A 12,935-nucleotide genomic window follows, 5' to 3' on the forward strand; every position below is an offset into this window, starting at 1 on the left:
TTTTATTTTTTTTTTTCCACCTTGCCTTTCAGAGCTTCCGTACATGACTCATTCATTTGACAAAATGTTGCATAATGTTACCATTTAGATTGTATATGGGTATAGAGGGACTATTGAGTCATTTATTTTCTGATTATCATAACATCTATCTGAACAGATGACAGGGTTACACATGATTTGAAGTTGCACAACTTATTTATTTGATAAAAAGTGACATCATTTTGCAATTTCAATTTTGTACTGGCAGCAAGGAAACATTGAGTAATAGGGTTATACTAATAATAACATACATAACATAACATCTGGCTTAAAGTCTGTCTCAGATTAGAGTTTCATCTGATGAAATCAAATCTCGCCTATAAATGACAAACTGTAAACTGCACTATTAAGTCAATTAGCAGCTTTATCACACTGAAAGAAAAGGTCACAGACACAGAACAGTTAGCATTTTTTTTTTTCTCTCTGTGATATTTAAAGCTACATTAATCCTCTATTGTGGATGGCAGAAAAGAGTTTACTCACAATCTTGACATATTATCAGTGTAATTATCTTACTGAATCACTGAACAGTAAGTTGACAATAACTTTTAGTTGATGTGCTACATTCGAGCAGTTGCTTATTGACACAACTGTTGCGTCAATTGGTGCTGTTTCTGGTATCCTGGTAAATGTAAGTCCAATGCTGAATCTTAGTTTGTGAACCAAAGCCGTGTGCTGTAAAACCAAAGCAACAAGCTGGAAGACAAAATGAAGCTCGGCAAAGCTGAAGGAAACTGCAACGTTGGTGAAGATTCTCTGTAGATTGGTCTCTGCCAGTGAGCCCCCTCATGTTCTCGAAGTCAGTTTGATCCATTACTCAGAAAAATATTGATGAATGTAACTTTAATCAAGACTGGTTTTATGTTGAAAAGTTGAATTTTGTTCAGTGATTCAGTAAATTGTCGTATTAGGCTGATCTCTGTCTGAATTGTTTCTCTCAGTAGTCTATCTGAGTTGGAGCTTCATGGAATACGGTTTGGGGGTCTGGGTCCCTCCAAAAATAGGAGTGTAGTCTGGCTCTCCTGCATCCTCAGGCCAGATGAACTTAAACCTCCTCAGCAGAGTCACAACGATGAGGAAGAGTTCCATTCGAGCCAGACCTTCTCCAAGACACATACGAGGACCTGCAGGTAGAGATACTCACATATATATTTTCTATGACCTAATGATATTTCCTCAGTCAAACCTCCAATTAATCTTTCAGTCTATCTCATGGACTCATTTTCACTCACCGACAGAGAAAGGCGTGAAAGCCTCTGGCTTCACAAACTCGCCCTTCTCATTGAGGAAGTTTTCAGGGTGGAATCCGTGGGGGGATTTCCACTGTCCCTCCTCATTCAGCACTGAGTGCAGGTTGGGGATGACAACGGTTCCCTGAAGAGCAATAAACAAAGAGGAGACGAAGGCTATTAAAATGTAAACACATAACTGATTCCACTGGATATGAAAATCAGACACTTTCCCTTCATCCTTTCATTCACACACATTCTTCTTCTTTATCATAAGCAGCTGATGGCACTTCCAGCATGTAATATTGCGTTGGGTTTGCCTATTTACACTCTTCAACACAGTATTAATTGAACTGTTGTTAGTACTGGACTGTGCTATGAACTGTTCTACTGTAACGGCACTGGATTTCACAGTGTTTGTACAAAATTCTAGAAGCTAGATTTAATGTTCAAAATATATATTCTTGCAGAAAAATTGTCCTTGCAGATACTTATTTTTCAGAGGTGGTTTATTTCTCAGCAAGTGGTGACAGAAGTGGAGACTCAAGCACAGAACAAACCACGGGGAGGTGAGCATTTCTTACACAATTCATTTAACTTCTTATACTCTTGATTACACCCTCAAATGTAATGCATCGTGGTATTTTGTGCAGTATACTCAGTATCTGCTTCTTCTAACACATCACTGAAGCAAAAACAAGATGAACTGATGAAATGAACCTGAACTTAATGTTAATATGTTGTTAGGGCCAATTTATTCTTGGTTTTATTTTATTGAAAATTACCTCCCCCTGCTGGCAATTTTACTTTGCCTTTTGACCCCACCCAGAACTCTTTATAGGTAGACAGGAAGTGAGGCCTGGCAGGTGACCATATTTGAGAAGAAACACTAGCCACAGTCAGGAGGGATGTAGGTTTTTGACCAGGAACCGAGAAATCACGAATTTACCACTTACAAAATAAGATTGAAGCTTTTCGTTTACATTTACACTGACACACGCCTACACCCATTTAGAAGGATAGCAGATCCTAATTTCGTTGGAATTAAGTTTAAGTTTGTTTGAATGCACGTCCAAAATCCCCCTCGCCTGGCTCGCGCGGCAGCTTGATAGAAAGTAAGACAAGTTAACAAAATAAAGTCAAAAAAGTCCGTCAAGGACTTGGAAAGCATTCTATTTTGGATTGTTGACACAACCACGCGGATTCAACGCTGTTATCAGGACACCTGCTGCATTGGAGAAAGCTGCTGATGGTGAAAACATTTGTCAGGTCGTGAGAAACGAGATAACCCACCCGAACTCTGACTGTTTTATTTGATTGCGTGCTTGATAAACATCAGGAAGGTTTGATACAGTGTAGTGTGCTTTGGATTGAAAGGTTTGAATGCTGAGAGTGCAACGTTATTGCATTGTGCTAGTCACCTCGTCCACCACATATGAAGTGCTTGGCTGTAGCACTAAAATATAGCCTTTGTAGCTTGCGCATCTGAGTGTGAGCGTAACATAGCAGTGTTACTGAATGAGGAATAGTTGATTTAGTAGCCTGCAGTTTTGGAACGTTTGATCAATGGAATGTTGATTTCTTTATTTGTTTGAATTGCATGAGTCACGCTGCATTTAAAAGGCCTATTAAACAGTGTCCTTCAAGCCTAAGACTATTAATGGCCGCTATGGATGGTACTCAATCTGCTGAAATGGATGATCATATTATGGAACTAGAGAAGGTCAGAAAAGGCAAATTAGCAACATGTACATGCAAAATGAACGAACTCAAAAGGACGATGCAAGAAAACAATATTGATGCTGTGAGACAACATTTTGTCATTTTCCAGTCACTTTGTGAAGAATTTAAGAATGCCCATGATGCTGTGCAAAATGTATTATCAGAAGAGGAAAAGAGAATAGACAAAGTTGAATGGTATGAACCTAGGGTAGGTTTGCTAGAATATCTATGGTTCCTAAAACACCACTGCAAAAATTTCTGCAACAGCCTAGACCTGCTAGAGTGGTTACAGTCACTAAACCACAGCATGCAATCCCAAAGCTCCCAGTCTCAACTCCAAAGCAGTCTGTCACAACTGCAAAGACACCAATCCCTTTAAAACTCAAGCAGGAGAAGAACCCTCTAAAATATGGTGGTCAAAAGCCAATTTATACTGAGTTTAGACTGTACTATCTTGAGCAGTATATGACAGGTCAACCCAGAGAACTTGTCCGAAGCTGCTTCCATATGGATCCATCAAGAGGATATCATGAAGCTAAAAGACTCCTACAGGAGAACTTTGGAGATGACTTGAAGGTTACAATGGCATACATGGATAAAGCGCTGAAGTGGACGAATATCAAGTTCGATGATGGCAAAGAACTACAGAGCTATGCACTATATTTTTGAGGCTGCTGCAATACAATGCGAGACCTAAAGATTATGGAAAGAGAAGTGGAGATCCACTGCATGTAATATCTTGGAGAGAACAGGTTGCAGAGCCCTTTTCAATGACCTTGTAGCCTTTATGGAAAAGCAGGCCAAGATTCTGCTGGACCCTCTATTCGATGACATTCAAGACCTCAACAAGACTAAGACCGCAGCCATTTCCAAACAGCCAAACACACTAAGGAGCAAGGGCAGTGGCTTTGCTACAACAGTAGCAGTGTTGACGGATGAGTGCAACATTAGAACATGTTCAAAAGATCCCACATTTGAAAACATGTCTGATTCCTGTGCCGCCCGTGCGTTCTGTGAAGGCAAACATCACCTGAAGGAATGCCAGAAGTTGAAGACACAGCCACATGTGGCCACAGTAGAGTTTCTTAAAACCAAAGGCTTCTGATTTTGGATGCCTTTTGAGAGGACACATAAGTAAAGACTGCAAGAGGAAGATGACCTGTGAGAAATGTCAAGGTAAGCACCCCACCATCTTGCATTTAGACAAAGTGAAGCCAACTGAACCAGTAAAACAGAAGGAGACCTCCATCAACAGCTGTCATGTCACCCTCAAAGCTGGTGGAGTAACCAAAGCCAGCAAAGACTCTGCTCTGTCAATTGTGCCGGTGCAAGTAAAAGCCACAAAGGGAAGCAAGTCCGTGCTGACCAATGCCTTTCTGGATCCAGGAAGTTCAGGGATGTTCTGTATAGAGAGATTGAGAAGACAGGTGAACGGTAGAGGCCGTAAGACTGAGATTCTCCTACAGACGATGGGGCAGATAAAAAATGTATCAAGTTATGAGCTATCTGGACTGGAAGTAGGCAACCTGGAAGGGAACACCTTCATGGAACTCCTTAAGGTCTACACGCAAGATGCCATCCCAGTGACCAAAGAGAACGATGCAACTCAGAAGGGCATCTCAAACTGGCCATACTTGAAAGAAGTGAAGCTGAATGAGATTGACGTGGACATTGATCTTCTTATAGGAGCAAATGTCCCAAGAGCCCCTTAACCATGGCAGATCATCAATGCCGAAGACAGCTGCCCTTATGCAGTCAAGACGGTGTTTGGATGGATGATCAATGGACCACTCAACTCTTTCACTGCTGAGCACTCCCCAAGACTGCCAACTTTAACTGCTAACCACATCTCTGTGACAGAGTTGAAAGATCTACTCGTACAGCAGTACAATAATGATTTTCCTTAACAGAAAGTCAGCGACAAGAAAGAGTTGTCTGCTGAAGATCACAAGTTCATGCATAGTGCCAGAAGCTCACTAATGCTCAAGAATGGACATTACTATTTGTCACTTCCACTGCATGATGATGCTATGATGGCAGATATAGAAGGGATGTTTCACCAGGTCCGTGTCTATGAGGATGACAGAGACCTGTTGAGACTCCAGTGGTGGCCAGCCGGCAAAACATCTAAGAACCTGGAGGGGTAGTAGTAGGATGATGGTCCATCTATTCGGAGCAATATCCTCTCCAACATTTGCCAATTTTGATCTGCGCAAGACTGTAGAAGACCATGCTCATAGCTATGCTGAAGAGGTGAGCAGAACCATCAAACACAACTTTTACATCATGATTGTCTTAAGTCGGTGGCAACGCACCCTCGTTTGAACCTGCGTCCTGAATCCCCCTTGCATGGCTCACATGGCGGCTTGATAAAAGGTAAGACAAGATGCCGAAATATATGTGGTTCTGTAGCTTGAACTGTGCTTCACAGAATTACATGTAAATATGGCTGTAAGGATGTACTCACCACTGGGTATATAAGGACATTTAGCTTCAGTTGTTGTCACTCAAGATTGGGTCAGAGAATTTTCAACTCTTTTCATTTAGCGCTACGAGGGATATTACATTGACAACTGATATTTTATGCTTACCCTGGGTATGGAGTATCCCATTAGCTCTGTGTCTTTAGTGGTGCAGTGGAAAACACTGAGAGGAACAGTGTTAGCCAATCTCTGGACTTCATGAAGGACGGCCTGCATGACAGAGACAGCTGTCAGAGCATCACACTGTAGAAGTGTAAGTCCCACATATGTAAAATAACTGATTTCACACGTCATAGCTTTTTAAAATTCAAAATATCACACACAAAATAGAGGCTTAAATATTGATTTGAATATGACCCAGTAATCTTTATACCTGCACATATGGCATCTGGTTCCTGCATTCAAAGCTGACGTCCCTCCCATCCAGAACTTCGTCGATTTCCTTCTGACATCGCTCTGAGGAATACAGAGACAGCATGGACCGCGGGAGACAAAGAGTGAGACAGCAAGAGAGAACTCTGCAAGATTTGTCTTTATGTGCTACATATCAGCCTGAACTGTTGAGGCCAATGGGAATGTCATTGGTATTTCAGGTATTTGGTCATAAACCAAAGGTATTGGACAAATTAAAATAAGTAAATAATAACAATTAAAAAAGAAATATTTCACTCAAAACTACAAATGTCTGTCCAACGGTGGCATTAGACAAAAAGTAAGGGGATCATCAAAGTCATTAGAATACATTAGCTGTAAGCTGCAAACCACAAAAAGGTTCAAAACACTGATATTATTCAGACTGATATTTCAGATTGCTGGACTCTGTCATCTGGGGAGCCATGCCTCTCGCAGGGCTGCGTCAAGTGGAGAGTGACAGATGATGGACAGACATACCCTGTGCCTCTGGATAATTCATTAGGTAGAGGAAGGCAGTGAGTACGGTGTTGGCGGTCGTGTCTGTCCCAGCAAAGTGAAGATCCAAGAGATATGTACAAAGCTGGTCTTCAGAAAATGACGAGCCATCGTTTCCTCTCTTTGAAGGCAGGCAGAGAGAAAGAGTGGGTGAACACTGTTCATTCTGTCAACACCACTGCAGCTAAAATGTCTGAACGGTCAACACCATGCTAGACACACACACCTTATCAATTTCATCCAGGTAGCAGTCAATGAAATGTCGTGGTTTACCAGGAACTCTGGTCTTTCTGTTGTCAGCCATCATTTCCGAACGTTTTTCACGTGCAGACTGGCAAGAAGAAAGTTTGCATTTTAGAAATGTTTTAAATAAACAATTCAAGGTTTCTCAAGGACACATCGTGATGCTTTGGTTTCCGGGGCCACAACTTTTGTCAAAATCTTGACACAGGGATTTTACAGTATATGAGTCTATAATTTCCTGGCATTCCATATTCAGTAACATGATATCAGTGTTATTCAGCAGCCTTGTGAAGTTTTGCTGTTTTAAGCACTTAAAGATGAAATTAAACTCATGTTGTCATCCTTATTCAAATCTCTCTGCAACTCCATTGAGTTAGAACTGTGTCATTCTGCAAAGTCCCTTCACTTTACTGCAGAGCCTGAGTCAGTCAGTCAGTCATGACGTACTAATCATGTATCACCCTGCTGCCAACTTCACTACAGTACATTCATTCTTTCTCTCCTATTCATTTCATTAGTTGATGTCTTTTTCCCTTAACTTTTCCTTCTTCCTACCTACAGTTTTTCACTGTGGGCATGTTAGCATGCTGACAGTAGCATTTAGCTCAGAGCAGCCTCATGGAGCCACTTGCTATAAGTTTAACCCATCAGTCATTATGTGCCTTGTAGCAGACTTTGAAATGTTTCAGAAAACATACCTTGAACAATTGAAAGACTTTGTTGAAGGGCAGTGGCAGGTTGCGTACCAGGGGAATAGTGTCATAAATCTGTATGGGAAAGAAAAATGAAAAATTAGCTTTAAGTATGAAGACGCACTTTTCCCAATCATCTCACATGTGATTCAAAGACAAGACATTTGCCTGCAGTGCTCAGTAACAATTGATAAATTGGTTGATCGGTGAAATGACTTAATTATGTAACATTAATAAAAGGTACAAAGTTCTGAAGTACTGAGATCTGAATCCACTTCTTTTTGTTCTTGCACATATTATAAATGAGCTAATGCTGACCATTCAACTTAAACATAACAGTTCAGTATCGATCATCTATGTCTCACTGTTTTATGGAGCAAGTTTACATATTATATTTACTCAAGATTTATAGTTGTGATGATATTTATTCAGTGGTTTTGTTGTCAAAAATGAGACTCACCATATTCCAGGGCCCGTTGATCATTTTGGAGCTTTCATAAAAAAAGTTAACAAAATCCTTCAAGAGGTCATCGTCATAGTCGAACTGCATTCCAAACAGAACTCCGCAGATGATGTTGGAGGCTGCACTGTGGAACAGCTGTTTAGGATTCATCGTCTTACCTGGAAGAACAACATGAACAGTGATAGATCCTAGATCCTAGAAGATGTCTGCTTAATATTAGTGTTTAGCCAAATTTGTACCGTGTTCACAGAGTAGACGTACCGACACTCTGCTCCAGTATCTTTATGATGCGTTCTGTCTCGTCCAGGATGCTCTGCTCCATGAGCTGTTTCCCAAGGCCAAAGTTTCTCAGGGTCATCAGACCAAAGCGTCGTTGCTCTTTCCATACATTGTTATAATCTGCTAGAATCACTCCAGGAGCATGAGCTGCATGCAAAAGGGTGAATTTAGAGCTTAGAAGGAAAGGCACGCTCACTTTCATGCACTGAATGAAGTTTCAGTAAAGTTTTAATGTCCACATTATTATTAACAACTGCTTGAGCCTCCAGTAGATGCTGGGAATGTGATGACATCAAGAGCAAACCCCTTAATTCTGCAAATAAAAAGTTGACTCCAATGAATTCTGTTTCTGTCGTTAGTAATAAAAGTCAGTAAATGTAACACACTACAGGTGCATGTGTTTACTTGTTGATACAGTTATATGTATAGGTAAGACAATGCATGTATTAAAAGGGGAAGGGGGAGGCTATGTGTGTATGGGGCACAGATTTTGGTGATATGCCACTGAGTATAATAAATTACTATTTGACTCTCTTGATTACGACACCATTGACATGAATCCAAAATGGCACAGAGTGGCAGGACACCATATTTATTACAATGGAACAGCGTGTACCATGAATCAGAAATCCCTCTGCAGAGACAAACACACAGAAAGTCAAATGGTCCCTCTGTACCTTTCACTTGTATTGCATGATTGACCATCAGGTTTTGTGGTCTGCCAGAGAAGTCAGCACCTTTGTTGACCAGGGCTTCTTTCAAGGCCTGCACCCCATTGATGATGACTGCAGGCCTGGGACCAATGAACATGCTGTAGACATTACCATAGCGTTTGGCCAACTGGGGACAAAGGCAAAGGAGATTATAATCACAGGGGCATAGGTGATTGACCTTTATTCAGCACCATCATCAGTCCCTATAATGAGTGAATTATTGACAAGATATCGTTTTTTGAGTAATAGCAGGAGTAGCCATTTTCAATCATGCATTATTGATATAGAATAATCTTAAGAATAGCCTTTAAGAATAAGCATATTTACACAAATCAATGAAGTTGATGAGGTAAAATATTAAACATATTATTTTCAATTGAGTATGTTATCACACTCTATTCTATTTATGTTTAACACAGCAGCCTACCTTTTTAGAATCAGGCTTGTATGTGATAACAGTCACTGTGACCCAAGTCACCCAAGATGAGTGTCTTGGGTCATTTTGGGTTAAGAGCAACAGCAGCATAGCACTTTCTACCACTGGTGTGAAACAAAGGCTAATACATTAAATCTATGCAGTGAGTAAAATCAACAATTTTCCCAATCTCTAGCTAAGTTTATAAAAACAGAGATACATTAGTAAATCAGGACACATACAGTATGAACACATAGCAAAAGCACAGAGGCAAAAATAATCACCACTTTTTCAATATGATGCTCTATTGAATTTTACCAATTTAGGTTATTAAAAAAAAAACTAATAACAAATAATTGTGATGGTAACAATCATTCAGCGTTACCCTGTTCAGATCTGCAATGGGGTTCTCCAGATTGAGCTCCAGCAGGTTTCCAATGATGGGGATGGGCCGGGGGCCTGGAGGGAAGTTTTTGGGCCTGCGGTTCTGACCCAGGAGCAGCAAGAGCAGAACAACCGCCAAGAGCAGAGCCACAGATGCAAACATGATGAAGCTGTGATTCTAATGAACCTCCTCTCTCCTCCGCCAGTATTTTAACTTTACAAACACACAACCTTTGCACGGTCATGTGACCTACAGAGATGATTGTGTTTTGTGAAACGTGGTTGTGTATTGACCCTCAGAGCCACCATAAATATCTGCAGCAGTCAGCAGATAAGAGTCTGATCACAACAGTTATCAGAGATACAACAAATAAAGCAATAAAATTTTTAGAGATATTTTTGTTCCTCAATGGACACGCCTCAATCCTCAGTCCTCCTAAATATGAACAACTTTCCAGGCTCCGTAAATATCTGCAGCAGCCAGCAGATAAGAGACACAATATAGTATAACTCTCACCACCTATATGACTCTTTTAAGATAAGATAAGACTTTTCCACATTGGGGAAATTCAGTTGTTACACCCAGCAAGTAGTACAAAGAGCAAGCACAGTGGCATAAATGGGTAAAAATAAAAAGTATACAGGATACAGAATAGAAAAACCATTATATATGTGTACATTTTTGCAGATCATAAAAAATGAAAATTGTAAATGTCATAAAATTCTACTGCCATAAAAAAGTGTTATTCTTGTGAGAAAACTACTAATGGCATATGTTGTATTGCCCTTCAGAAATACTACTGCACTGAAGACATACTAGGACTACATATGCTCAATAAATACATTTTATGAAAGAACTGTTTCCAGTATACAACTTAGAAATTGCACCAGATGAAATGGATAATGTGAGCATGTATTAGCGTTGATAGCAGTTGTGCAAAACAAAGTGGGTTTATGATGTAGAATTGAGAAAGACAGCATCAACACAGAGCTACATTACAGTTGTTGGGATGAAGGACCTGCAGTAGTGTTCTTTCTTACACACTGGATGCAGCAGTCTGCTGCTGAAGGAGCTGCTTAAGCACCATTGACTTTCCTAAAGTGGATCAGTAGATAGTGGAAAATTTAGCCAAACCAATCTCAACAACTGAAATCATGAGGGCGATACATTGCAGAGTGGAAAGTCACAGGGTCCAGATGGATTCACAGTAGAATTTTATAAGAAATTTGGCTCGCTTCTCTCCACAGTTCTATGCGACGTGTATAATGAGGCTTTGTCACTAGGCCGACTTCCCCCAACCTTGACTAATGCTACAATTACTCTAGTCCTAAAAAAAGGACAAGCACCCCTTACTTTGTAGTAGCTTCAGACCCATATCATTATATCATTATTATTAACATTATATATATATACAGTGCTTAACAAATTTGGTAGACCACCTGTCATAAAAACGAGAAAACACAAATATTTTAGAAATCTTTCAAAAACTTGTTCAAAACTAAAAATGTTATTATTATTTGTTTGGCAAATAGCAAACTGAAATGACTACATAGTGTCAGGTTCAGACCCACAGAGCAGACCCGAGACTCTCAGGTGAGAAGAGGCGGTTTATTAACAGATCAAGGTCGGTACATGGGAGGCAGTCAGGAAAGGCAACAGTGCAAAAACACTAGGCAGATCGGCAGTCAAAAAACAAGCGAGAGTCAAAAACCAGAAAACCTTGTGGAAGGCAAAGGTACAGAGACGCTGGGCAAAAAGGCAACACAGAGTAAAAACAAGTCGAAACACGAAGAAAATGCCGGAAAGCTACTCACAAGAAACGCAAACAATCTGACGAAGACACACTGGGGAGAGCAGGTATATATACACACCTGTGTCTCACACAGGTGGAGACAATGGACAATCACACACAGAGAGTAAGACACCTAACAAGAAAACACAAAACAGGAACTGAAAAAAACCCTTCAAAATAAAACAGGAAGTGACAAGACAGAACACAGATTAGGGCCAGGCAAATAGTTCTTTTTCACACTTAATAACCAAAAAACTTATAAATATTTTGTATGGCCTCCTTTGGCCTTGATAACAGCTCACATTCTTGCTGTCATTGTTTTTATGTACTTTTCGACAGTCTCTCTTGTTCTTGAGTTCCAAAAAGTTTCTAGCTGTCACCACAGACTTTAGATGAAACTTTTGTGCGATCAATCTTTGAATCTCCTAAATCCCAAATTTGTTCAATAGGATTCAAATCCGGACTTTGATCAGTCCATCAGTTCCAGTACTCCAGATTCCTTTTTCTTGGTCAAACAGTCTCTGCACAGCTTTGAAGTATGCTTGGGGTCATTGTCTTGTTGGTATATGAACCCACGCCCAATCAGATTCAGTCCAGAAGGGATTCCATGATGCACTAAGATGTTGTGGTAGACGGTCTTGTTCATGGTATCGTCAATTTTCACTAACTGACATCTGCTTCAGATAACTTTTGTTTCCTCTTCCTTGGCACATTTTGTAAGTACGAATCTCGGCAATTGACGCCAAAGCATACTTGACCACACTGTGAGAACACTTTATGTCTTTCCCTATTTGTCTCAGAGACCATCCAGCATCATGAAGTGCTTTAATGCAGACTCTTTCATTTTCAGTGAGCTCTCGACATTTTACCATTTTGAACAGGAATGAGGAATTTCAACCTTTTATACCCATATTTGAGCCGGCTCACTGGGCTTCTCTGAGAAGTCAGAAATTAATCAAGCATAACATTCAACCACTAAAACAAATTTTTCTGTTCAGGAATGCAAGTAAATAACCATAATTTGACATATTAATCAAGAAATAATAATGTGCTTAACTATTTTTTCAAGTTTTTTGTAAATCAGTATATATATGTGTATATATATATACACATATATATACTGATTTACAAAAACCTTGGCAACGGGAAGCCCACCGCTCCTGGTCTGCCGCGGAGGAAGGACATTCCAGGATGGGTCAAATGCGGAGAAATAATTTCACAAAGCATGGTATGTGCATGTAATGTATGGCATGTGATGTAGTGATAATAAAAAGTATGTTTCTTCTTCTTCTTCTTCTTCTTCTTCTAATACCTCTGCATTTTCACTGAAGAACTTTCACTTGTAAAGGATCATTTCTACATTGTGGTATAGACACTTTGAAAGGATCTGAGTAAGTTTACATCTTCCACCACTGTTCTTCAGCTTGTAGCTTCATGCTACTTGAGAGGGGACATAACAGGATAAATTCATCCATAGCTATCAGTCTGTCCAACACCACTAGTCACCGGTGGAAGTATTCAGTATCTGGACTCAAGCGTATATTACAAGCAGAAAAAAATACTTCATTGCA

General features: G+C 40.0%; 1 protein-coding gene across 2 annotated transcripts; it reads right to left on the minus strand.

Annotated features, from left to right (window-relative positions):
* Window positions 1-970: 970 nt before the first annotated feature.
* On the minus strand, window positions 971-9,734 carry LOC143322173 (cytochrome P450 2D15-like). 2 transcript variants are annotated; one of them, XM_076733165.1, is made up of 11 exons: window positions 9,573-9,734; window positions 8,737-8,899; window positions 8,042-8,206; window positions 7,778-7,938; window positions 7,324-7,392; window positions 6,609-6,713; window positions 6,365-6,503; window positions 5,847-5,929; window positions 5,582-5,683; window positions 1,272-1,413; window positions 971-1,163 (listed from the first exon to the last, which is right to left on the minus strand). In XM_076733165.1, the coding sequence occupies exons 1-11, from the start codon at window positions 9,732-9,734 to the stop codon at window positions 985-987; spliced, it is 1,470 nt and encodes a 489-aa protein (XP_076589280.1). In that variant the 3' UTR covers window positions 971-984. The 2 variants fall into 2 exon arrangements, with proteins under 2 accessions (XP_076589280.1, XP_076589282.1); XM_076733167.1 differs by having other exon boundaries at window positions 6,609-6,697; window positions 7,308-7,392.
* Window positions 9,735-12,935: the final 3,201 nt, after the last annotated feature.

Source organism: Chaetodon auriga, chromosome 6 (assembly GCF_051107435.1).
Source record: "Chaetodon auriga isolate fChaAug3 chromosome 6, fChaAug3.hap1, whole genome shotgun sequence".
Taxonomy (NCBI): Eukaryota; Metazoa; Chordata; class Actinopteri; order Chaetodontiformes; family Chaetodontidae; genus Chaetodon; species Chaetodon auriga.

Bases quoted from the DNA above. Each gene is read 5' to 3' on its own strand.
- LOC143322173 (XM_076733165.1), bottom strand. From the start codon at position 9,734: ATGTTTGCATCTGTGGCTCTGCTCTTGGCGGTTGTTCTGCTCTTGCTG. The intron at 7,939-8,041 runs GTACGTCTACTC...TTGTTCTTCCAG, and splicing joins GATACTGGAGCAGAGTGTCG to GTAAGACGATGAATCCTAAA. The intron at 5,684-5,846 runs GTATAAAGATTA...TCTGTCATGCAG, and splicing joins ACCAGATGCCATATGTGCAG to GCCGTCCTTCATGAAGTCCA.